Here is a 27,420-nt window from a genome sequence, read left to right on the forward strand (position 1 = left end):
AGGGAGGAAAGTCTTAACTTCCCATCCATCTGCTGGTACTTGTAGGCTTAACTGTAAGGCATTTCACCAAAATAAGACTTAATATGACAAATATTCTTGAATGTTCTTCTGTTGAGCTACTTCAGAAGGCAATAAACCCTACAAATGTTTCAAGACAGAAGGAGAAGCCGTGATATTCTAGCACAGAGGAGGGAACAAAATGGTGGCAGCAGCAGCAGCAAGTCCTCCAACACAAGCACCATTGGAACAGGGGAAGAGCAATGACAGTCAAAGCAAGGAATGGTGTTATCCAGGTCACCACCACGAGAGAGAGGAAATTTCCAACTTCTATGCACTTCTTCACTAAAAGGACAAGTTCAAATTAGAATTAACATCCATAAACATCCCTTGCTTCAGAGCAGAGGGAATCCAGGCCCCCAGACACCTACCCCTTCAAATGAGAACAGTTTACTGCAGGGAAAAAAAAAGAAAAAGGCAGATTAAAAAAAAAACAATTATGAGATTCATAAATCCTGACAGTCTAATACCACTCATATTTATGTAATTTTATATACTATTATGGGAAATGGTATTTTTCCCCAAGCATTCACAAGAATCTCTAAAACAGAAGAGCCAGCAGCAGACCTTGTAGAGATCAAACCTATACTAGTCCTAGACAGCTCTGAAGCTAAGGAGGCTATTTTAAGATACTGGAAGAGTTAAGAGGGAAAGAGGACAGGAAAAGAGAAAAGGAGGATGTGAAAAAAGAGAAGCTGTATATGCAAGATCTGTCTGGGAGAGAATCAGAGCACTGATTATCATGCAGCATCATGCCCTTAAACCTATCTATGCAATTTTTCTATTCCAGCTAGTAATTTGCCTCAATTCACCTACAGTGCCTAAGGCACTGAATTCTGCAGCCAGAGACTTCAAATTTCTCACCTGTGGACAGCAGCAGCACTGCTGTAACATAATCAGTCTGCCCTGTGCTACCCTGCATGCTGCAACAACTGTGGCAGCCCTACTGGGTCTTCTGATGGGAGGCAGAAACCCCACACAGCTCCAGTCAAAAAAAGATTCCTGCACTTTGCAGCTAAGTGTTGTGGCTAACAACAGCTGAGATAAAAGGCAGCGCAGGCTGGAAGAGATGTCTGTCAAAGAGGCCAGGCACAGGCAGCAGCCTGCAAGGAACTGCTGTGAGGAAAGACTCAAATCTTGGAAAGGTCAGAACAGCACCAAGTCAATGGAGCTAACTGTGTCCCAAGAGGGAAGAAAAATGAGATTTCTAAGGCTCACTTGGTCACATATTTATTAATTCTTTAACAGTCATCTGCTAAGTAACCACATTCAGAGTAATCTCTGCATCACACCCTACACACTGGTTTGCAGGCAGTACTACAATTCACTTTTACATGTATTGCAAGGCTCTAAGCTCTGCAGCATGTACTAAACCTCAGACCTTTATCAGCCTCCTGGTGCAGACAAGTCCTGCAGTTTAAATGGAACTTTGCCTTAAGTGCTCCTTTACATAGCCAAATCTGGCTGTATTTATACAGTAATCAGTTTCTGGCATTAACTATATACATTAACCATACTTTACTGGCACATGCTGTAGTTTACTGCTTTGCCACAACAAGGTGTCTAAACCCAGCAGTTCCACATAGGGAATGACATCACCCAGGCTAGTCCACCCAACACCTACTGCACAGTGAAGGATCCTACAGAACTGGTCTGCTCTGAAGCTCTGTATGGTCTGCAATGGGCTTGAAAGACAACACTTTCCAACTAAGAACAGTTCATAGTCCATACCAGCATGTGTTTCAGCATCACTGGCAGCATGGTGAGATATGACTTTTTTTTTTTAACCAACCATAGTATTTCTTAATCCAGCTGCTTGTCAACAGACAAGTCCTGTCACACACTTTTCTTCTGAAGCAGCAGCTGTGATTTCAAGGTTGTATGAAGCACTAGGAGAGAGGGAGCACTTTGTATCATTGTTCAGAAAACTCAGCCCAAACAGTTCTACAGCAAACAGGTTGAGTGATAATACACCATAGGAACACAGAATCCTAAGGTCAAGTGGGGGGGAATGACACTTGCATCAGTCATCCCATCACCAACCTTTCCTGTGGAGTTCAGCACAACTCTGAGGGTTTCCCTGCAGACATCAGCTCACACCCCAATTCACCTTCTCAGAAAACAGGTTTGTTTTCAGTGTCTTTCCTTAAAGACACTGCCACAACCAGACACATCTGCTGGATAGCTCAGAAACTGTTAATACCAATGAGGAGCACTACTCAGAGGCCTTCACAAGTGAAAGGAATTTAAAATAGCTACTGTGTGGTAACAGAAGTTGTCTTCACAAGTGCCATTCAACAAACAAGCAAAGGAAGCCAGAAATGCGCTGGTGGAACGCCATGGCTGTTTCCCTTTTCATAAAGTACTGTCTTCTTGGCATTCTGTCAAACATGCTCCTGTTTGCATCCCTGGCTCCATCACAAGTTCAAATCATAGCCCATCATAATCCTAGTAATTAGACACAAGTTGGTTTGTTTTCAGTATATCCAAAAATATCGTCTAGTTGTCCAAAGTATTCCCAGCATTTCATTGTATATGCATTTCTGGGTTAAAAGTCAAAGTCATTTTAGCAAGGTTCCAGTAATTTGTGTAATTTTTGTTCCAGCTCTGTTTACTGGATAAACATTAAAATAGCACAGAGCAGTGCAAAACTGACATTCACAGCCTACTTTCAAAGACACCAGCAGCTTATTCAGAACTTGTAGATCCCTAACACAAAACAGAGATACCTGGAAAACAGCTTGTGGCTGCTGACACTCCAGAGGCACCACATACTTCATGCAACAAGGTTCATGCTGCCTAAACTAAATCAATATTCATTCTGCCCAGCCACAGCTGCTACACAAGTGAAAATAAACATCCCAAAACTCCGACGGAGTAAATGGGTCGTCTCCCTTCAGATGTTAATGTGCAACATGGACAGACCAGCAATGAACACATTTGGTTTCTAAAACACATGGAAGAGATCCTGTACTTTTCTACATGAATTAGGTTGCCCATGTAGTGCTGCATTCTTGCTTCTTCACATGCCTGAAGTTACTGAAACACAGGAATAAGCAGCAGTGCTAACTCTGTTTCTCACACACCTCAGACTCAGATCCATAATGGATATAACTAAAGAAAGGCTGCTATTGTAAAAAGAGGAGCAGTTTATACAAACAGGACTCCCTTCTTTATTACGAAAAAACTCTCCATAATTTCAGCCTCGTGATCTGCTTCTTCCTAACATAAACTATGCCCTATACCAAAGTCAGGGAATGCACTACTTTGCATAAAACAGAGTTAACTTCCAGCTAGAAGTTGGTGGCTTGCTATTGATTAATGCATTTTTTCCATCTCTAGGCCTGAAGCAATGCACTGACCTCAAAGTGCTCTGACATGCTAACAAAACAAAGGAACAGCTATAATTGTGAGCCAAAGTTTCTATCCGTTAGTATACTCAGTATGCTTAAAAAGGCAGAAAACCTTGAATTCTGGAAGGTTTCAGCTCCTAGAGAATTGTTGAACCATCCTACACAACCTGTCTTCCAAAAGCTTCCAAACCCTGCATGCAGCAATGCCCAGAAAAGACAAGATGAGCAGCAGCATTGGTACATATTCAGAAGGAAAAGGAAATTATGGCAGCTACTCCCTGTCTACTACTGAGCTACTGCAAGCAAGGCAGCTCTGGTATACATGAAACAGGAAGGCACAAAAGGTGCAGTTCCACGGCTACACTGCCAGTCCAAGATTTCATTCTCCTTCCCACTGACAACTGGTTAATACTAAAGAGGAGTATGGAGCAGAAGTAGGCCAGACATGCATAAGGAGCAGATGCCCAGAGTCCAAGCTATACACCAGTCTCTGAGCACGCAGGCAGCAGTCTTTCCCCAAGGGACACAAATTGGATCTCTTGGCAGGACTACAAGTAGGACATGAAAAGATTTAGTACTAAACTCTGCAAGAGACTAGCAAAAGAAAATACATGTGCACCTTGCCCAGAATAATTAACACCACTGTACATCTGAGAGCATGTGCACAGAGCTGAAAACGAAGTCAAGATGGCCATTTCTCAAATATATAACACCTGCCTAGCCCAACACTAGTGCCAGCCGCTCCGAGAGCTGGAAAGTCATCAGGAATAAAACAGGCTCAAGTGTGCTCAACTGCCTTTAGGGAAGTCACCTACCTCAAACTAACCAGCACAGGTCTATAAACCTGCAGCACTGAACTTTCTTGCGCATGGTGCTGTCGAGACAGCCCAGAGCAGCAGATCTTGTGCTGAGCCTAAAGGCGCGACTGGAGCCAGACACAGCCTCACCCCTCGGAGCCAGGGAAGCAGCTCCAGAGGCGCTGCACCTGAGCGAGGGTCTGTCTCGAAAGCCAAGCTGGAAGCACAGAGGATGGGTGGCATTCCTTCCCCCATCTCCGTGCGCCGCTACAGTCGCCCGATTCCAAGTCTCGGGTGGCAATTTCTATTTCCTTGCCGCCACCTCGTGGCCAAAGTGTGCATTCCCGTGTCACTGTATTTTCCCGGGAAAAGCCACCTGCGGCCCGTTCTGCAGAGGCTGTGCACAGAGGCAACGGCACTGCACAGGTGGGTAAGGATCGATGAGCGCTGGGTTTCACTCTCAGCTGTTACAAAGTCTTATTTACACTGAAGAGGTGCACAATAATCAGTGGCAGACGACCAGAAGCGTTTTGTAATAATTGCACCAAGCTTATCTTTGAAAGGAGTATGTTATTATCCGTGTGAAATACATAACTAGGGGCGTTTAAATAACAAGTGATTAGGTAGAAGCTTTGTGGGTTTTTACTGCAATAGACATTAAACGTTCGCATATTTATGCTAAACACACTGCCTTCACAAAGCAGATTAGGAAGTTTTGTTTGGGGATTTTTTGGGTTTTTTTACTGTCCTCATAGATGAGGAGATAGTACATTTTTAAGAAGACATTTGGACCAGCCCTGCCATCATGAAGAGGGCAACAGTGACCCTCTCTGCCAGCTTTCATAAGCTTCAAGGAGAATGGGACAAAATGAGCTGGATCTACCCAAATCTAGTGTGAATGCCCAGAAGAGAAGGAATATTCCTTCACAGTCATGCAGGGTAACACAGAGAAATGAAAAAATAGCTGGCTGCAAGGAACCACCCAGTGAACAATTATCCCAAAGGATAAGATGCTACCTAAAATGCAACTCATTCCCATTACTCCCTCTTGTGTGCTATACAGAGGCAATGACAGGAACTGCAAAGAAAAAGGTGCTGGTGCTGGTTACATGTTTCCTCATCCATCAGGAACACTGACACACACCACACAAGTAACCATCACTAAAAATTTATTAGTAACACGCCCACAGCACTGAGTGGTATCAAGAAAATCAGGCAGAATATCACAATTTTCTAAAACTCCTTGAATTTCTTCTTAGCCTGAAAAGCAGGGATAAGTGGGTGATAGAAATGGATTAACAGTTATCTGAGGCAGCTGGAACAGTGGCTGGTCAACAGCAAAGAAGAAAAAAATCCTTGGAGGAAATTTTGGCAAATATAAGTAAGAAGTTCAACCTACTCTGGTTTACAAGTTCATATGCATGAGCTGAGCAAGTCACCTACATGCAAAAAGTCTTCCATAACTTTAAAGCAAATGTATTACCCTAAGGATTACCATGAATTCAAAGCCAACATGTTTAACCACTGCCACAACTCAAGTATACACAGTAATTACCACAGCAAAACTGATGTGCAATAGACTGACTTGTTTTCATGCCCTAACAGTTTGAAACTGTTTAATAAAGAAAGCTTTTGAAATTGAAGTTTGAACTGACAGTTCAAAACAGCATCATGGCAGCCTTGCATCATGGCTGGCAGACAGAAGTGTTTATGACAAAATAGGATATCCTTCAGAAGATCACAACTGAATGGCCCACAGGTCTGTGAAAAAGTGTTCTTGCAAAGAAAGAATAGCTGGGCTCTCCAAAAGAAGACTGCCAGCATATTCAACACTAAGAATGAAAAACATTTTGACAACACAGGCAAGGAAAGGAAGGATGCTATTGAAAAGCCACAACAAGCAGCAAAGCAGCAACCCTACTGACATCACTGAGACTTGAAAAGAGGTGGATTTACTTTTGCCAAAAAGTATAAGACACTTTAAGCAAAGGCTATGCACATATCTTGGCTCACACCTCTAGTTCTCATCAGTAACCTACCCATTATTTTTTGCCAGGCCCCATTAAATCAGCTCAGCAGGTAATTCCATTGCTAGAACTGTTCAGAAGGTCTGGACCACTGCTGTGCATCCCACTGGGATGCAGCAAAGGCTTCTTGCTTGTGTGTGTTTGGTACATTCATGTCCAAGTCCAGATCTGGAGCAGCAAAATGCACCTGTGCAGTACACTGTCAAACAAAGGCACAATTCTAATCTCACAGATTTGATCTGTGTGGGACAGAAGTACAATACACAGACCCTGAATTCACTCCAGGAAAGAACAAATCTTTCCCTGTACTTTATAGTTTTAAGCCACTGTTGGACAAAACACAGATTACGTGAAGTTATCACTTAAGATTCTCAAGAGAGAGAAAGGAAAAAATTTTCTCCCTTACTGACAAGGTGCAAGGAGGCAGAAATTTGCATGTAGTTGCACCCAGTCTATAAACAACAGCATTTACAGACATATATTGACAGACCAAAGTCTTTTGAAAAGGTAAAAAAACCCCTGTTCTCCTCTAGCAATGCAAGCATGTAAGTTTCTATGCATCCTTTAGCTAGAAAAGGAGAATGGCTTAATGGAAGAAGCAAAAGGCTGTGAGACAAGAGCAAATCTAATCCTTTTGTGATTGGGAAGTTAACCCGAGTCTGCCTCTTCCCAAGCGTAAAATGGGGATAATTAATCCTCACTTAACCATATAAATTAAATAATGTTTCAACAGTGCTGCAAGTGCCACATATTAATTAATGGCTAGGCAATAAAAAGAATAGAGGCAAAAGTGGAGCACTTTGCTACTTACCTGCAAGTTGAAGGTTGTGCTGCAATTCTAACAGAGGAGATATTGGGCACTTGGAAGATGAGACCCTAAATTATCATTCAGTCTTAGAGAGAAAAGTTTCTCTCCCTCTCTCTCTCTCTCACATGCACACAGCTATCAAGTACATGAAAACCAGGCACATGTAACTCTGCATTTCAGTTCACTTCTTTGCAACACAGTCAGCTGATGTTAGCCATGGAAGTGTCATAAACAAACATAACCAAGGAGAAGACAAACATCATGAGAAGATCCATACCTTGAACACCTTCCAGAAGCAGATCAACCCCCTTTCTATAAAAGCTTAAGGCAATTTCATAATCTTCCTCCTCCTCCTTCTTCAAGGCCAGTTTTATTAACTCGCCTGCTTTCTCCAAGTAATCTTGTTTGCCTGGCTTGGACTTTAAACTTCCAGTAAACAAACCATGGCTTTCTTTTTCTCCTTCAGGTTTGCTCCACTCCTGCTGAGATGCCAGCGTGCTTTGGACTGGGGGTTCAGAAGTAACACAAAGGCCAGCAGCTCTACTGGGAGAACTTTGGTTGGATGCCATTCCATCATCTACCTCAGCAAGAGAATCTACATCGACTGTCAGAGAGATCAGGTCACTGTCACTGGAGAAGCCTGGAAGTCAGAAAGGCATCCATTACTCTGGATTGCTCATATACCTTAGGAGCCTTCAAAATTCCTTATCCCATTCAAAGATTTAGCTCTTTTCACTTATGCAGTTTCCTCAGAATACGCACAGAAACTCCCTGATTGCAATGCTGCCTCTAAAAAAAATTTAGTACCTATAGAAACATATTTTAAAAAATTAATGACAAACTCTGAAGAACAATCAGTCTTCATTTCAGTACTGGAAATGAAGAGACCAACATCTAACACTCAACTTAAACTTGCAAAGCAGGTCACCGTTGGGCTCCCAGAAATTACAAAACTAAACCTGTGTGACTGCTATTAGAAAAGTCAACCAGCAGGAGCCAAATTACTGTTGCAAGAAATCCTTGCTGTTTATAATCAGCAAGACGAAGCATCCTCAAAACAGTAAATTAGGAGTTTGAATTAACACAGAGTTACTGTCAGCTTACACATCATGCAGCACTCAGCTCACATGTAATACATATAATCTTCCTTCATTGCTAGCACATGGTAAAATAACTTAACACCTCTTTCATCACTCAAATCTGAGCTAACACTTTTTTTTTTTCTACATTTGCCATAAGTCACTACACCCTTACTGCAAACTGACTTTCAGTAACTAAACCACAGATACTTTTCATGGTTATTTGGGAATAAATGGCAACAATGCTATTTTACACATATACACCATTTCATTCTGTAAGGATTATCATCCACAAAAGGCATTCACTCAATTAGGGTTTTCTAAAGATTTCATTTCCACAAATGTAATGGAGACAACTAGATCTCACCTCCACATTCCGACTGGCTCGTAAGTGTCACATCATCCAGCCCACTTAAATCCTTTCGAACTGAAAAGAAGGACAAAAATGTTTCTGACACCCATTTGTAGAACAGGTAAGAAGTTCCTTTGCCATCAGAATGAAAATACATGACCCTCCTATAAGTAAAAGTATATAACATGAAACTGCTCTTTGACTGGATATCAGAGATACCCATTTGTTAACACACCATTAAAAATAGGTCTTAGTTTTGCCATTTCTCACTGCTTCCAAGATTTAAAAACAAAACACAGGTCCTTGCTTGGACAGGGAATTATTCAAACCTCCCACTCCACATTTCAACAACAGCAAGACTATAGTCCCTATCTCTCTCTGCTCTGACGATTTATGGCTAAGGAGACCTAAAACAGGAAAGTTTTCATAGCTGGGACCTACACACAAGGGAAAAAAAAAAAAAAACCCCAGCTTTCAGTCTCAAAAACGTCATTCCAGAATAGTACTCTGCATGAGACATATGGAGCAAGCCACAAATTTGGCAGTGCCACCTGGATATCAAGTAGCAGTTTGTTTTATCACCTTGGCACATGTACCCACTGAGGCAATAAAACAGGCAACAAGGTCAAGACATTTAGCTGTTTGCATGCATAGAGAAAGTAAATTCTGAGCTAAAACCTGGTGTCTGCTTTCTCCTACATTATTGTCAGAGTTTAACCACATTTCCAGGTAACATATTCTGACTTATTTTCAAAAAGTATGTGGCAGCAGCTAGGAGCTGACTCAGAGGCAACTAACTCAAACTTTCTTTCATATTTTGCAGCTGTAAAGTTATAGGAATTTACAATTTATGAAAGAGGAGTAAGAAGGCTCTGTAGAAATACTGCTTTTCTAAAATCCAGCAGTTCCTTAACATGAGTGAGAGAAAAAATACATGAAGGACAACAAATTTCCAGCCACTCTTTGTCTGAAAAGCAAGGGACAGTGACACTTAGGACACTATACTACTTGAGAGGAAGGGACAGGGTGCACAGAAGACAATGTTCCTGATATTCTAATGGAAGGGGCATAAAGGGAAGTGTACAGGCAGAGAAGAAAACTGTGTAGCCCCCAATCCTGCAAGAAAGAAGGAAAACTCACAACAGAAAAGTTGGAGGAAGGCAGAGGATTCATTAACTAGCATAATAATAATGGGCCATTCACCTGCTCAATTTAGGGGCAGCAATATCAAATTTGGGGATGGAGAACTGAGCATTTATTAAACACCATTTAGAGGTACCAGGTGGTAAAAGCAGATCTGATTGATGGATGAAAAGTGCAGAGAGAAACCATGAATGGAAAAGCTGGGGGTTTTGGAAGGGTGTTCTGGGCCACCCAGATGAATTAGATATGAATTAGAGCCCATCCACACAGCGGATTTCACACAGACTCAAGTTCCCCTCCCTACAGGCCAAACAAAACCACGTTTGCTCTTGTCTTGTAGCCAACTGGACCAAAGCTGTATGAACACAGCTAGCATGGCACAGAGCCTGAGCTAATAAACTTTTCTTTAGGTCAGGTTTGCAGCCTGGAGCTGGCACCACACAACAATAGTCATGGGGCTTCCAGTCAGCTTACGGGGCAGGAAGCATCTCAAATGCACAATATTATTTCTGGGAAAATAATGTGTATATGGTAAAACAGAAGGAGAGAGGAAAAAAAGGGAATGAAAAAAAATTACTTCATTTACTTCCTGACGAAGTTCTCTAAAGAATTTGGTAAATTAATTCATATAGAAAGATTTATGATGAGGAAGTGGGAAACCTGAACATCATTCAGTGTACTCAGAGAAGAAGACAAAGTGACTGTTTTTCAGGAATATAAGATGAGAATAATGATGCTGAAATTGAACACAAATCTCTGTACTTGTCTGCCTTGCGCAATTTTACCAGGTATCTGAAAAGTAAACACAGCTTCCAAAAACTGGTGGAAAGCCTGAGTAACCTGGAGTCTTGAAAAGCAGATTCCTATGAAAGCATCAACTGCCACACTCCTTTTACAAGCAAAATATTTATTGCTTATTTTGGTACAAAAACATTTCTACTACTGTCAATTTGCATCTTCCACCATTAATGTGCACTGCTTCTGCAAAATGAACTTTGTCTGGAAAGAACAGATAAAAGTGAGAAAACACAACCCACCCATGAAAGCAAACAGTAGCATCTGTTAAGGGATGGATTTGCTACTTCTCAGTACAACAGCTTGAAGGGACAGTGTCCACGTGGAGGCCCTTGCATGCCCACAGAAAGTGACAGAGTGAACCAGCCACAGTTCACTGCCATAATCAGACTGGGAAAAATCAGCTGCAGGCAGGAGGCTGGGAGGAGAGTCAGGGAGAGGACTCAGGGCTGAGTATTGCCACTGCCATCTAGAGGTTTTAAAGACAGATGGTTCTTTCTGTCCACAGCCTCCTGCCCAAAATCTGCTTTCAAACATAAGACAATGTGAGCTGGAAGACACATAGGTTTTTAGAAAATATAACTCCACCAAATTCACATTCAGCATGTTCAACTCCTGTGCTCATAGTTGTTCCAAGGATCCTGTAAAAGCCCTCCAGCCGATTCAGAAGGATATCAAAGAACTTTTCTACTTTACAGCATTTTTTTCTTTTCAGTATTTTATCTGACATAAAGGAAGTGGTTTTCTTCTGCTAAAAATGAGGCCCTTGTGAATAATGAATAGAAACGTTCACATTAAGCACTTTTAGAAGCAGTCTATTTTATAGGGCACAGTGTAAAGTGAGTGCATTGTCAGAATCTGAAATGTTACATTCCACAGAAATCATTAAAACCTTTTAACACTAGTTAGTGCTATTTATCATAACTGCCCTCTTCAACTAAACAACTACATATAAACATATATGTTTATATATAAACATATGTGTTATATATAAACATAAAGGATTTATAAACATATGTGGCTTTATATATAAACAACAACTTCTATACCTTTCCCCTCACAGAACTAAATACTGTGGGGACATTAGTTCATTAACATCATAGAAGGTACCACAAAATAAAATGCAAAGCTCACTTCCTATGCAGAACATGTTGTATGACTAAGCACGAAGTTATTGACACAGAGAGATCCCAAGTGACAAGTCATACAACCTCAAATTAAAAAGAATAACCCATGTTTTGTTATGCAAGGATTGTTTTAGCAAAGCAAATTCTGTGCCAGAATGATCAGATCCCCTCCTAAACAGGCTTAAGAAGCGTTTGTATAACAGTGTGGATTTATAGGAGTGCTAAGCAATTCCAAAGGAAAAGTTAAGAGCTGAAGACGAATTTCATAGAAATCACAAGGACCAAGCATAACTCAGAAATACATAAATCTCTAAAAGATTGCATGGTACACAGAACTGCTTAAACTGACTCAGCCCAGAGGCAGGCAAGAAGCTCCAGTACAGTATTTATTGGGGCTGACTGACCCTTCCTTACTGCTCTACGATTATTTAGTGCAAGTGAACTGCCACTAAAAGTGCCACTAAAATTACCTTACACATGGTATCCAAGTCAGCATGTACACCTTTAGAATAAAACTTCCAGAGGTGCAGACAGCTCTGCTGAGCCAAATTTATCTCTTGCCGATCCCAGCTCAGCATTTTTGCCATAACAAGCAAACAGAAACTGGAGGCCAATGCTCCATGAAGAAATCTGTCACTTGCCATTTATGAGCTGCTTTAAAACAGGGTATTCTATGAGGTTATGTGGCAAGAGAAAACAAACCTTCAGAGCTGCAGTCAGACAGGTTGTCAGTCAGAGAGTCAGACAGAGGCTCAACAGGACCAATCAACTCAGAGCCATCATGCACCTCTCCACCCTGCAAAAAAAAAGGAGGCAAAGGAATTACTCAGCTGCTGTGCTCTATGGAAATTCTCACTGTATAGAAGTGATAGCCAAAATAATATTTCCTTATCAGTGAGTGCTCCATTACTTTAGAGTTAATGAATTTAATTAAACCATATAAGCCTGCAAAAACTAACAAGGACTTTCAATTAAGCTATGTTTGGTTGCCACAGACTGACTAGGTATCTAAATATTTAGCCTACTGCATCTTCAGAATTTTGAACCACACAGACATACACATCCAAGTCTAACAGGGAGAGAATAATAATGCTCCTGATCTCTTGTGTCTCATATAGTCTGTGCCCTTCAGTGGTGCTCCCAAGCACAGGACTGTCCATGTCAGTAATGTCCCAGTCATGACCCACTATCTTGAGTTCAATCATAGATGAGACTTTACAAAGATACAAGGAGGACATTCCTCTCCAAGCCTGAAAGGAATCAAAGCTAAGAGAAGTAACAATAGCATTAGAAACCACCTAAATGTTTCCAGTGTTTTCTTAAATTTCTGCTTCACATCTCAGGTGCACGCTTTCCATGCTATTTTAACAAAAAGTGCACCATTTTCAACATCATATTGCAAACAGGCATTGCTAATCTGTCTTGAACCAGCCCAGTACATTTTTACACAAGCCAGCTCATTCTTCTGGAGTTTATAACACATAGATGCACAACACTCCCTTCAGATGTTTCTAAGAATTCATTGTCCAAGTCTCTCTCTCCACAACCACAAAAATCTAAAAAGGAGCAAAACCACCCATGGGTAGAGCTAAAAGCACACAGGCTGAGCTGGTGACAGACCAAACCTAAGGGTCTCTTCCAGGAAAGCATGACACCACAGCAGCTAACAAATGAGCCTAAATTATTGCATTTGCATTACCCCCCTTGAAGACATAGTTTGTCCTAAAAACATTGGTTTTCTAGTATTATTCATTTCCCTGCAAAGCCAGAAAAGGTCCATTGGGAGGCTAAAACTAACACTTTTATTAAGCAAAGGAAGGAAAGAGAAGTCTGGAAAACTACCCACAACCACAGACATATTTCCAAAGAACTGAAAAATGCAAATGCAAATAAACCAAACAGTAAAATAGTCTAACTTGGTCTCCCAGTCATTTATTAACACCAAAGCTTACATTATTTTAGGAACATTATTTTAAGAATTTTAAAGAACATTGCAATAACTTCATAATGAAAACAAGTGAAGAATCTTAAGCTTTGATAAAATTTTGCTCTTGCATATAGATGTCATTTAAATATACTAAACACATTAATATGCTTAAGTCCCATCTCGGCCAGATGAACATTTCCTTAATTCCAGACAGTTACTATCATGGGTACATGTAAATTTATGCTTATGAGTTTGCAGAACATTAGACTAAGCTACTGAAAATAAAGAGGTTTGAAGGAGCTATTGAACAGAAACAACTTCAGCTGTAATAAAGAGCAAGTCCATATCAATGTACTGTCCTAAAATTTGTTATGGAGACTGGTTCTCACAGCACTGTCCAAGCAGCAGGTTGGACTAGTTACATGCCAAATTTGTTGCTGTGGACCCGAGTCCAGAAAGACCATAAAGAAACAGTGTAAACAGTCTTCACTCCTTTGGTTTGAAGCTATAAACACCTACTGAAAATATAGGAACAGTGGCAATATTTTTATCAATTCCCACTGGAATTTATCCTCACAAGTTTTGCTCAGCAATCAATAAAAAAAATTCAAATCCCTTCACCTGAAGTTCCTGCAAAACTTTCCACCTCATAGAGGTGTGGCATGGAGTTTTTTTAAAGCCACATTTCCAGAGTGAACGGAAAAGCTCCAGTCCCTTCACAAAGCATGTCACAGCACCTCACTGCCATTCCGTGGTTTATAAAGTAAAGCAGAATCAGCACTATACTTCAGTCATGTCCATAAGAAGCAAATACTTCTGCAAATACTAACCAACCTTAAAAAATTCTTCCAGCTGTTTGCTGTTATAGAGAGCAGGGATATTGGCAGAAAACTGTAAGAGATCTTCAGCACATTGCCTTCTTTCTTCAATCACAGTTTCATCAAATCGCCCTGGAACAGACACACAGACTGACAGTTTTAGCAATAATTACACATTTATTTTGCAATAATAACTACAACGAAAGAAAACAAACGAGACAAAAGCAACCTTCTGGAGACAACGCCCTGAGTCTATGAAAGTCACTCCAACGCTTCAGGAGAACATAGCAAATCTTCAAACTTCCTATTCTCAATGGTCCCTAGAGTCCCGTCTTCTGCAATCCGCCCGGATGATGAAAGCTGGCAGCTACGACAAGAATCCTTCGCCCTCTCATCGTAAGAATATGTGAGGCAACACTCTTGATTAGCCAAGAGACACTAACGGATGTCCAGTGTTATCTGACAATAAATGATACATGCACAATTTGACAATATGCCAGTCAGTGTCAGCCTTGATTATGGCCCAAATCCTGTAAGGAGCTGAGCAATCTTCACGTATTCTCAAGAACAACGCACAATATGAGCGGGTAGTAAACAAAGTATTGCTAAAAGCCCCCAAACAGATCTTCAATTCCAAGGTGCCATTTATGGAGGAGACAAAGTGTAGGGGAGATGGTGAAGCCCTGCTACCAGACACTGAAGCTTTCCTCTGAAGTAACTCCATGCAGACAGGGTCTCATCTCCTTCTGGATTCAAGAGGTAAACAGAGCTGGAAGCAGCTCATTTACTAAAATGTATGATCATTCCTTTTTCTCTACTCAGCACCCAAAACATTCCAATTACCAATTAGAAAAAACCTACTTAAAAACAATCCCACAGTTCACCTGAAGAGATTTGCTTCTCAGGAGAAAACCCTTGGATTGCTACCTTAAATTCACATCCTTCACAATTGCACGCAACTTATTTTAGCTTTTTATATCAACATCACTTTGTTGTTGAAATAGTTACAAGTTTACAAAAGAAAAAGGGCAGAGGTGAACAGTAATAATTGGAGGAGAATAGAACAGATATTGCAACAGCTATACAGAGGGGAAAAAAAAGGACTGGGAAGACAAGTTCAAGAAACAGTACTGCTATAACAGCATGACCAGAAAAATAAGAACCACCTGTGACAGCTCTGTGGCATTAACCTTTGAAGTGGACAAAAGAAACATTGAATACAAAAGCAAAATTCATTTATACTTAGACCAAGCAAAAAAATAATCCCCGAAGAAAGTATCAAAGCAGGATTCTTTCCAGAAATTCTTCAAGTAAATAGCTCCTGCCCATGCGGTATCAGAAAAAAGAAAATAAAACTAAAAAGACACACACATACTCACAAGATCACAAACAAAGCTTTTGGGGCTTATTTTTCCCATGAAAGAAAAGAAAAGACATCATTGGGCTAATTTTCAGCTGGACTGGTTCCGTGCCTTGCCCACCCTGCCGTTTCAGCTGTACAAACAGGAGCAGCTGTACAAAAGAGTGAGCAACAAGCAAGCAGAAAGAAGGCAAAAGCAATGCTACCACAGTGAGTGGTAACATTGAAATCAGGCCCTATTAAACTGCTCACCAAACTTCCTAAGTCTTCAGAGCCACACTGGCAGTGCATGAGGGGCTCTTGGCTCATTCCATGCAAAATTGGACATCATGGAAAGAAAGCAACTTCCCTCAGCAAAGCACAGCAGCGTGGGCCAGCTAAATGAATCTACAAATTCACACGAACGCTGTTACAATGCAGTAGAAAATGAATGGTGAAGAAGTAAACACCTAACAATACCAGAAACAGAAAACTTTTTACAAGGAAAAAATTCTGTACGATATTTTCCCTCGTTTCTCAAGAATCTCTCCCTGTTCCATTTCATCAAACTCAATAAAAACTAATTTTGCTTATCCACATCTTCTCAGTATCTCCACTGGGCACCAGATAGGACACATCAGGACCGGCCCTGCCAGGCTGACTGGTGTGCATTCACTGATTGCCAGGCAGCTGCAAACCTCACAGGTATGAGCTGAGCCTGCCTGGCCCTCAGCAGCACCAAAACACATGCTCTCCTCTTACTCAGCTGTCATTTCACAGACTTTGCAGAAGTATAATTACATTTGCAACTACCTTCACTCTCAAATTCAGCTGATATTAGCCACATCAGTAAGGGGTTTGACTTTCTAAAGGCACAATTACACAAGCCTTAGTTCCTCAGGACGCTGAGCTAAAAAAAAATAGAAATACGTGTTAGAACGTATTTCTGTTAGGGCTGTTGAAACATTAGGCACTGTCGCATTTTCCAGCCCATTAGCATCATGATAGCATCAGGAAAACTGCTTTAAGAACTAGAGGGCTTTAGGGGAAGGAAGAACATTATTCAGTACTGGCTCAGTTCACAGACCTCCTGGCATCTTGCTGGCAGTTTAATTCCCAGGCAGCCCTGCCTACCTCCTTCCTCCTTTTCCTTTTTTTGTACTTTCAAGCAATGCTGTACTGCTCAATACTTTCATTATCACTCTTCTCAAGGAAATCCTCAAAGGTGCTTATGCAGCCAGCTGACTCTTCCAACATTTCTATCAGGATGTCATTCTGCACCTAAATCAACATTATTTCTGCTAGTCTTTACAATTCTCAGACATACACACACTTCATTATAGTGTGTGTATGTCTGAGAATTGTAAAGACTAGCAGATCACATCTTTCTGATATTTTTAAGAAGTGTCAGCTACAACTTTAGCATATAACACAGTTCTTACTCCTCCACCAATGAGCCATTCAAAATTTCCTATTTACATAAAAACAAAATATAAGTTCCTGTTAAAAAAATCCACAATTAAATTTCTGGAGCAGACCTGAACAACTAAACACCCAGCAAAGTGTATGTTCATGTTTCAGTTAGCTTCTCACAAGACTTCCTACTGTACATGGCACCAAATTCATAAACACATTACCTCATTCAGTGTCTTCAAACACAAAGAGCACCCTTATGTGAGCTTTATAATGAAAACCATCTTTCTGACTCACTGCTAGCAAGTTATGAATATCTGGGGAGTTTTTTGTTTCTTTTTTTGGTAGGTTGGGGAGGGTGTAGTATTTTTTTTTATACTAGAGTACATTTCTGCAATTACTAGATACAGTACATGCAGATTTACCCATATTTTGGTAAAATGTCATGTATGGTCAACATATGGAAATACTTACAAGTGTCCAACAACAACAACAAAAAAGAAGTATCTTGAAAGTACTGAAAAAAATTATGTTAATGCATATTAGGATAGGACAGTAATTATGTCCTAGATATAGGTATCATAATTTTAGCAGCTGGGTATGTCAGAACATTTTAGATTTCCATGATCAAATTCATTGAGTTTTCTCCTATAAAACAAGTACGAAATGTTCAAGTGAAGTACAGAGAAAGTCAGATGATTTCTTTTTCCCATCCATAGAAATTTTTCTGCTTTGATACAAGCAGCTCTACTGCAACAACATAAAAACACACACACTTTGTGGCAAGTCCTTAATTACACGAAATACAGAAGCACAGCACGACACATTTGTTTTTAAATACATCTCAGTTCTCCACACCATCTCCTGAAACTCTGAATGCTGAACTGGAGATGCTCCTCAGCTTTAACACCTCTACTAAAACCAAATTCAACTGTCAGAACCACCAATGCCCATTTTGCACACTGCACCCTCTGCAAACAATAGGTACAGACATTATTTAAAGCACAGGTATCCAAAAAACCCCAACCAATCAAAACAAAACAAAAAAACCCAAACCCAACAAAAAAAAAAAAAAATCACAAACCTCCTCCCCCCCCCCCACCAGTTGCCAACAATTCTACTCTCAAGTTTAATTAGAAACTAGTCTAAAAGCTGCAACAATTGTAACATTGCCACAGGGAAGCAACACTGCAGAAATGGTCCATCAAAGCAGCATGGAAACAAAAGATCTTGAGAGAGATGGACCTTGCAGGTCATTGCTAACAGAATGAGACTGACAACGAGTTTTTCAAAACCCTGTTATCTATGAAGATTGTATTTTTCTTTTAGTACATAAAAACCTTTAGGATTTTTATTTTAAATTAAAATAAATCATATGGCAGTTACTATGTGCAGAATTGCAATGGAAGGATACACAGTAAAATTTTATATTGTAAATACAAAAATAATTCTTAAATTGGAGAGTCAGATAGTGCTGTTCCTTTCAGCTATGTAACAATCATTTAAAATTTGTTTTTACATTACTCCACTTTTCTTTATTCTTCTGTGTCTCAGCTTCATCTAAATGTAGGGGGGTTTGGTTTTGTTTAGTTTTAATTTCAAAGAGATTTTCAATAAATAACTGCATTGAATGTTTCTGTGTATTTCCTCCTCTCAAAATGTACATTTCAGTCACTATTGTTCACTAAATATAATACAACAAGGATGTTTTTCAGAAGAGATTTCACTCAATTCTTCTCTTGCTTACAAAGAATTTACTTGTATAAACAGTAAATTTGCATTTATAGAAATTTTTAATTATTTAAGATATTAGACACCTATACTCTCTTCCACCCTGATTTTCTTTTATTCCTCTCTTTTCTGCCCTATGAATAGCTATCATATCTTCTACCTGAAGTTAAATTATGCTCTGCAAATACTAGCTTTGTAAATAATTTGTCCAGTGAGAACTCTACTCTGTAAACCAGATTTAAAATAATCTCAGAATGAAACTAATACTATATGCTTTATTTAACAATTATTGCCCATGCTCTGACATAGCACTAAAACTTACCCCACTTCCAACTTCACAAATAAGAAAAAATAAAATTACATGAAACTTGGATACAATTTGGCTGATGTGAAATACAATTTCAACCAGGAATTTCATCTAGCTCCGCACCTAGCAGAGAGCCACAATATCTACATCAGAATTCAGCTTCAGAGATGCAGGCCAACAAATGTGAAACATACTGGATGCTAAAACATACCAATCTGAGCCACACAGAAAATTTGGGAAAATAGCCTCTAGATGACTGCCCAACACTGCTAAAAAATGCCACACAAAGAAAGCCTGCAAAAATCAGCACTAGATATGCACAAAAAAACACCAAATACTGTCTGGGTGCTAAAATGTGCACAATACATCCAAACCATGCAAAAAACATGTATGGCAATCAACACAAAAACCAGACACAACACAGAGGAACTGCAAATACACATAAAGTGTGCCCTAGAGGTGTGGGAAATAAATGCCAAACAAGCTCAACATTAAAAATGCTAAAAATATGGGGAGGGAAAAAAAAAGGATGTGGTAGCAGAATGCAAAAGAAAGGAAAAAAAAAAAAAAAAAAAGGGAAATCCATGCTGAAGTTTACTGTATGTTTAAAAAAACCACCAAAACATATTCAAAACACATGGCAATGGAAAGCAACACTGCAGCAATGCCTAAGAAACAAAAGACATTTTTTCAAAAGTTCAAGAAGCTTAGCAAAAAAAGAGCACATTGGAAAATCATGCCAAAAGATTCCAAACATACTGGACACCTGATATACCACTGCAGTAATGCCAAACATACTGGGACAACACTGTAAGAACCAAAATCCACACCAAAAAACACACAGAAATCCCAGACCAGAAACAAGAGCATATGACAGATGCATTTTAAAAAATGCCAAACATCCTGGACACTAAACCCCATACAAGGTGCATAGAGAAACCATGAACACAAATGAATGCTAATTAAAAAAAAACAAAACAAAACAAAGAAAAAAACCACCAAACTAAACCAACTTGTAAACACCACAAAAAGGATTTAATAAGACCAAAATGCCTTAGTTTCTGAAAAGGATTTAATAAACCCAAAATACACCTCAGAAACTGAAAACCTCACCAAAAAGGATCTGGCGGATGCATGCCAAAAAAAACACCAAACATGTTCAAAGATTAAAAACCATTAAAATGCCCAATTGTAAATTGCAGATGGTAAATTCATGCTAAAAAGGCCCAGCAAATACTGGATACACATAAAAAATTCCAGTGGATAACTCATAAAATAACACACTGAAAAATCATACTGTGTATGTATGCAAAAAGAACCCACTAAAGAAAACCTGGACAGAAATAACACTTAGCCATGCCCTAAGGACCAAAACCACACCTAAAAACAGTCCTGGAAACCTTTGACCCCAAAAGCATATTAGAAACCAAAAAGCTCATGCAAAACCAAGCCTAATGTGCATGACAGATGCAAGTAAACAAATGTCAAACACTTGTTGGACACTTTCAAAATACACCTTTAAAATTATTAGGAAAAAGGTTTCAAAAGCAAGTGGTAAATGTACACCAAAAGCAACAGCCAGCAACACTTTAGAAATGCCTCAGAAACACTGACAGAGCATGCAGCATATGCATGCAAAAAAGATATCAAACATGTTGAACACACCAAAAAATTGTTGAAAAAGACTTTAAAATGCAGTGGATATTGTGTGATATATAAACATAGCTCCAGTTTGTGCTGGACATGAAAAACATACACTAAAAAAAGATGATTTTATAAACACAACACTGCTAAAAAAATGTGGTAGGTGGAATTCTATTCAGTCACACCACTTCACTGCAAGTCCACCTATAGCTCATTCATGAGGTCATACACATCAGGATGAAGTTAAGACCTATAAGAGCTAATTCCTTTTTGTCACCTGTTTCTCTGGGAGATTGTTTTGGTGAAATATGTAAAACTGATCTCAAAAGCCTAGCTAGATAAAACTGACAATCGCAATCAAATTGCCATAATATTTTTTTTTCTGTAACAACCATTTAAAACTTTAATACAGCTCATCACTAAAAATCAGACAGCTCATATATAAAATGGTTTTTTTGCTGTTCAAATGCTGTTCACAAAGCTAATATACATTTTATGCTCCTGAAAACAGGGAATGTATGTTGTAAAGATACAGAACATATACATCAATAAATATCTTAGCTACTATGTCTAACATGGAGGCAAGGACATAAACTCTTATACATTACAAAAATAAATAAAAGCATCAAGATATCATACCAGCACACCTACAAGTTGAGTAGAAAAGCACAAGGAAAATTTTTCATCCAGCTACAAAACAAGATGTATTTATAGATATTGAGTTATCAAAGAATTTCAGCAGGTCAGGAAGAAATTATGCTTACCAAACACTATTGCTTTGGCAAAAGGTGGAAAGAGCTCTGTGTGTCTGCATAGGTTTTTATGAATTTGCCAAAGATCTTTGTGCAGTTTCTTAAAGTCACTGTATCTCTTCCAAACGATTATCTGAAGCAGAGAAACCACAGAGAAGTATTAGTGAGGTTCACTGTTCACATTACATCACACCATAAACCCACTGGGTTAATCACATCAGACCACTAACTCCAGCAAATTTGTTTAACAAAAATATACAGTCTGAACTGCCAAGTGTAACAAGCGTAAAAAAAGATCATTATCTGTCCTCAACCCACATTTTGGCCAACAACACCACAGTGCATAGAGAAAAACTGAGTAAAAGCTGGAAGGAGGGCAAAGGCAGCACTGCCTCAGTCATTCTGACATCCAGACCTACACAGGGAGCCAGGAAGAGAGGGAAAAAAGCTGAACAGGAGTGTTGCACTACCCAACATTCAACAGCTCACCATGCCTGGTGCAGCTGCAGGTGTGGGGAAGAAACACAACAGCAAAAGAAAAAACCAGGGAAGAGAAATCCCAATACAAGCAAGGGATTTTTAGGGACAATATATTAAGCACCCAGGACTAGAAAACAGCTCCTAAATTGTGTATGTAAAGTGTGGATCAGATGCAAATTCTGGCCTCCATCCTAAATGTTTTCTTTGTAATAACACCCCCAAAAAAAACCAAGTACGTCCCTTTTGTAATTTAGATAAAAAACTCCATCTTAGGAATATAAAGATGTCATTGGTCCATTATACCAGCTATTCCTGATCCCTCCTTTCCAGAAAGTAGTCATCTCCCAGGCAGGTATTTACCTTATCCTTCTTCTTCAATCCCATTCTTTCTATTCAAGAAAGGAGGAGAATCCAGTAGGAAAATCAAACCAATGAAAGAAGTAAACAATAAAATTTACACTTGACTGCTACTGGATTTGTTATCAGGATGAAAAGATATTAACACAGATTTTTTTTTATATCCTGACCTCATTTTTAGACAGAATTACTAAGCCATCACAATAAACCTCAACACTAATGTAAAGTGATTAAAGTAGAACAGAAGGGAAAAAAACAAGGAGAGTGCATGCATTCAGCAGTTGATTCCACAGTTTCACCAGTCAAATGTCTCAATTAACTTAATACAACTACAACTTTAAATATTCCACATATTTCTGAATGATTTACCAGGTTGCCTTCTCATGAGCAATCATAATTGAAAAAGTAGAATTTTTTTTCACACAAACCAGATTTAGAGCTAAGCGAAAGGTTTAGATTTAGAGCATTTTTGTGATATTGTTTGGGTTTTTTTAATACTGCAATCAGAGGCCTTCTTAGTTCCAGCAGATGCAAGTCCTTCTTACAGAACAATACAGATGTAAGGTAAGAGGACTGTCAACAGTGGATATGCAAAGCTTTAGTGTGGCAACACATTATCCACCTCATAAATTTAGCTATACTGGAACCACGAGTCCTGATTCTGACTCCCTTATTGGCACATATTTTCACTACTTAATTACAGCTGGTACTCCTCACACACACAAGTGAGGAATCTCAAGAAGGCAAACTAGTCATTTTGCTATCAGAAATAATATTATTTTCAATGCTATACTTTTATCTAATCCAATAACCAGAGAGTGCATGATTAGCATTTCTTGAGCAGTGTGCATATAGAACACAAAATTGCTTAAGATGGCGAATTCTTTAAACATTGAGTTACTCTATTGTCAGTACTTGGAAACAACATGAAAAGCTGTCAAAAAATAAGAGCATGAGATTTCATTCCACTAAAAAAGTATAATTTTTCACTGCTACAAGTGATCACTCAGTAGTCAAGAGGAAAAAAATAAATGTCCCTAAGTAACTTGCATAGCAAAAGCAGTCAAGGTTATCCTAAAACCTTCCAGAAGTACATGGAAAACATGCCTTTGCATGCATGTGGCCCAGCAAAGTTAGCAAAGTTCCCCCTCTAACATCCTCATTAGAAATTAGATTTGGAGGAAGGACACATTGTACTTTGAGGGCCAATGAAGCACAGCAAGTGTATTATAAAACATATGTTAGACTTGTAATGCAATAAGGTGCTTGTCATGGCGAGAGCCAGTAGATCTCTATTAACTCATGCAACTCATCTGTTCCACAATGAATAAGCCTTTCTCTTAAGTGAAAAGGGAAAAAAACCCCACAGGACTACCCTAGATGCAATTGCCTTACACACCACATTGCTACCTTCAAGAAGCAAGGACATTAAAGTCAGGTCCACTGGCCTTTCTGTATCTGCTATCCCCACACAAAACTTCAGATTGATCTATTTCATTCTTTCAAGAGGAAAGCCCTTACAAGGTTCTCTTCCTTCCTGCCCCAACAACAACAGCTGGAATTACACGGAGCTCTAACTGGCTGCAGTGGGAGAAGTGCTGTAGTGAAGATTTGTATCCCAAAGGACAGCCAAAAGATGTGACAGAAAACTGGCAAGTTGAGGTCACAGCACTCAGCCTTATGAGCAGCTGTACATATGTAAAGAATGTATTCACATCACAGCAGTGGCATTAAGAGACACCTGGAGGAGGAGGCAGGCACAGCTCACTGGTCCTACATGGATGTGGGAAGCAGGCTGCATGAGACACATCCTAAAGGTGGCTTTGTGCACAAAATTTCCCATTCAATTCCTCATTGAGCATTCTAGAAAACTGAGGTAAATTTATTTTCAGTGGGAGCAGGCTAAGGGCATATTCTTTTTCTTCCCAAGGCTGCCCACAATTCTTTTTTTTACTGCAAGAGGCCATGTAACAGAAAAGCTCTCAACATATGAGGGTTTCTGACTACAATTCCCCCTTATGTCAACTACCATTTAGGATATTCCTTGTAATAACCAATTATTTTCAGATAATGCTAATAACAGATTCACCCTGCGTCTAACATGCTATCACATGCAGAATAATTAATAAGGTACAATGCAGAGTGGAAAAGGTTAACTATTAAAAAGTTCATCTCATATTTATGTCCTCATATTGTCTAGAGTATGTGAAACTCTGCATGGGTAACCTATAGCCACAAATCAAAGCACCAACTAAAAGATATGGTTTTGCTATTGTGTCAAAACTACTTAACACATATTCATGCAATACTCTAACTGAAAGACACTTACAATATATTTTTTCTGATGAATGGACTCATCAACAGCTCTTATAAAGTGCTTTTCCTCACAAATGAAGATTTAGGTAATGGCAGAATGTGCTCATGGATAGGTTCAATTCAGGAGTCTCCCTGGAAAAGGTGAACATCAAGCTACAAACTACAGTAATGCAGTTCTAAACTAGATCCATGATCATCTCTGATTCCAATAGGTTATTTTAACCTCCTAGAGATTAAAAAAATGCAAAAAGCACAAATGCTCATGCTTCCCTGATTCTCAAGATTTCAAAGAAGGATGCAGTAAAGGGGTGTTAGATGTATTAGCCAATTCTCACCTCTGCCAAGCCACTAATCAGTAACTCATGTTTGACCACACAGAGATGCAATGAATTCAGTTATGAGCTCTTCTTTCATCAACTGTGCAGGTTCTCCTCAGTTGTAGTAAGAGACTGCACCAGAAACTGAACACATGCAATTCTTACACGATGTCTGAAAAGCCATCGTTGTGCTAAGGTTGTGCTTTTAAAGGAAGATTTTGCAGGTACATAGTATAGTACAGGACATAGTAACCATGTCAAGTCACTAGTCCAGAAAAAAAATCAAGGTGGAAGGGAAAGATTTCCTAATTAAAAAGAAAGAAAATTTAAAATGCACACACATGTGGTGTATTTTTCTCTCTCAATAAATGACTCCTGTGACAGATTTCTGAGGTATTTAAGACACACAAGAAGAGAGCAGACCCTTATTCATAGACTCTTCAGAAGAGGCAAAGAATAAGCAATTTTAAAGTTCTGTCAAAGTATATCACTGGAAAATACTAAAGGAGCCTCAGAGAGATAGGCATAACATATATGATATGCAGTCTAATCTCTGTCAACGACTCCTAGACTCCTCCATTCTCCCTCTTCACTAACACACAGTAATGGTGTAGGCTTTCCAGTGAAGCATTGGTTAAAGAGGAAAAGAGTACCTACAGCTGAGACCTAAGACTTTAATTGTGGACTGATCTCTAATTTGACCAGTAGGAGTTAAGTAACCATCAATTTGCCAATTGCAGCCTCAAGAAAAGAGCTTGTAAAGTTATCAAAGCAGTTTTGTTATCAAAAGACACTTTAGTCCCTAAGACTTTGTTTCAAGTCACCATTCATCACTGAGGGATGAAATGCATCATGTTACACCAGCTACTGTTTTTAACTATGAAAGCTAAAGACAAATGGAAACATATGAAAATTGTTGGCTCAATTACAAGGACAAAACACACAGAAACTGCTAAATTACATCAAAGATGCTTCAAAAGGCACAGTGTGATTCATAAAGACATTTGCACAAGTTTAAAATGTTACCTCCTGGACATCCTCTGGATTTTTTCTTGAAACAATCTGAAAGGCAAAACAAAAATGAAACCACGTAAGTCCCTGGAGTTTTAGTTTGGAAGTTAAAGCAACAATGATTTGTTGCTGAAGAGAAAAGTCTGGGAAAAGGCAAACAGCTGCATGGTCCTGAGCACTCAGGAAGTTTTGATTTAGTTTTAGAGAAGTCAAATACCCAAAGACACCGCAGTGAGGGATTTCAGCAGCAGTCAGTCGTGATCACACATAAAGACAGATGCACATTCTAGGCAGAATAGCATAAAAGGCATCTCTCAAAACAAAGCTACACTGAGCACATCTCCTATCATCTTTCCAGTCTCTTCCTATTAATTCACATTATGGACACATTACTCCCAATAAGAAGAGCTCACTAAGGCTACTTGGCTTAATATAAGCTGCAAATAACCTCACTGAGAATATGAGGATTTGTATTTAGTAAGACATTATTTCCACTTTACTTACACTCACCAGAGCACAGACACATCTGACTATCCTGGCATATTTGTTTCTCCCTAAAAACTCTTGGCCTAATGAATTATAAATGACTTAGTCCAGGGGAAAATTGCAGTGAAAATCAAGCTTGGCTGCACACCATAAAGAAGATTTTTTTTTCTTCTTTAAATAAATATTGATCACAAAAGCCTTTGTAATTCAAGTTTTGTACTGGTCCTATAAAGAGCAGTAAGAGCATATCCCCCCTAACGCACAAACCAAACAGACACATCTTTAATTCATAACTGCAATTATCTTGTGCAAGTCAGTATATCTTTCATCATAAGAGCCAAAGCTGTTTAACAAAATAATTAGTCTATTGTTAGCTAAAGCAAAATAGGGCATTCTTAATGCAACTGGGACTGTCCTCAGTGACACACCCTGGAATAATTGATGCCCTGAAGAGGTGATGCGTGCAAGGAAGCACAGGAAGCCCACGGCAGTGGCACCCCAGAGACTCACACACCATCCCGCTGCTCCGCAAGCACAACGCAGCTGTTGCTCTGAGATGGAAGCCACCCAATCCACACTTTCCTCTTGCTAAGTGACAATAGCACACCTCTTATATCTCCCACAAACTCAGCTCTCTTCCTCACTTCCATTTTGCAAGAATCCTTGCCAAAGCCTCCCAGATTTTGTACCATCAGTTTACTACAGCCCAGCCGCTCATCTCTCACACATCTTGGAGGAGACAAGATGGAAAAGAGAAGCGTTTCCTTCTCTAGCAATCTCCCAAAAGACCTGAAACATTTTCCTTCACAGCTCCATGTTCTCTCTCTCACCTTGCACACCAAAGTCCTCTTCTTCCAGCGTAGTCTACATTGATAAAACCCTTCTCAACATTTCCTCACTCTTGAGTAATCTAACATTTGGCAACTTTACCAAATGTTAACCTTGGTGGCCGTTGCTCTTTCATTCACTACCAGGCAGTTTATA

General features: G+C 39.4%; 1 protein-coding gene across 3 annotated transcripts in view; it reads right to left on the reverse strand.

Moving 5' to 3' along the window:
* Window positions 1-27,420, reverse strand: part of RPS6KC1 (ribosomal protein S6 kinase C1) — an 85,492-nt gene that overhangs the window by 54,815 nt on the left and 3,257 nt on the right. For 2 of the 3 annotated variants that reach the window (XM_018921282.3, XM_009096406.4), the window contains exons 2-7: window positions 25,966-26,001; window positions 21,482-21,602; window positions 14,300-14,415; window positions 12,241-12,334; window positions 8,489-8,548; window positions 7,320-7,682 (exon numbers count right to left, since the gene is read on the reverse strand). In XM_018921282.3, coding sequence (XP_018776827.2) covers window positions 7,320-7,682; window positions 8,489-8,548; window positions 12,241-12,334; window positions 14,300-14,415; window positions 21,482-21,602; window positions 25,966-26,001 — 790 coding nt within the window. The remainder of the gene's footprint in view (window positions 1-7,319; window positions 7,683-8,488; window positions 8,549-12,240; window positions 12,335-14,299; window positions 14,416-21,481; window positions 21,603-25,965; window positions 26,002-27,420) is intronic. The other variant, XM_018921283.3, reaches the window with a different exon arrangement.

The sequence above is a fragment of the Serinus canaria genome, chromosome 3 (assembly GCF_022539315.1).
Source record: "Serinus canaria isolate serCan28SL12 chromosome 3, serCan2020, whole genome shotgun sequence".
NCBI classification, from domain to species: Eukaryota; Metazoa; Chordata; class Aves; order Passeriformes; family Fringillidae; genus Serinus; species Serinus canaria.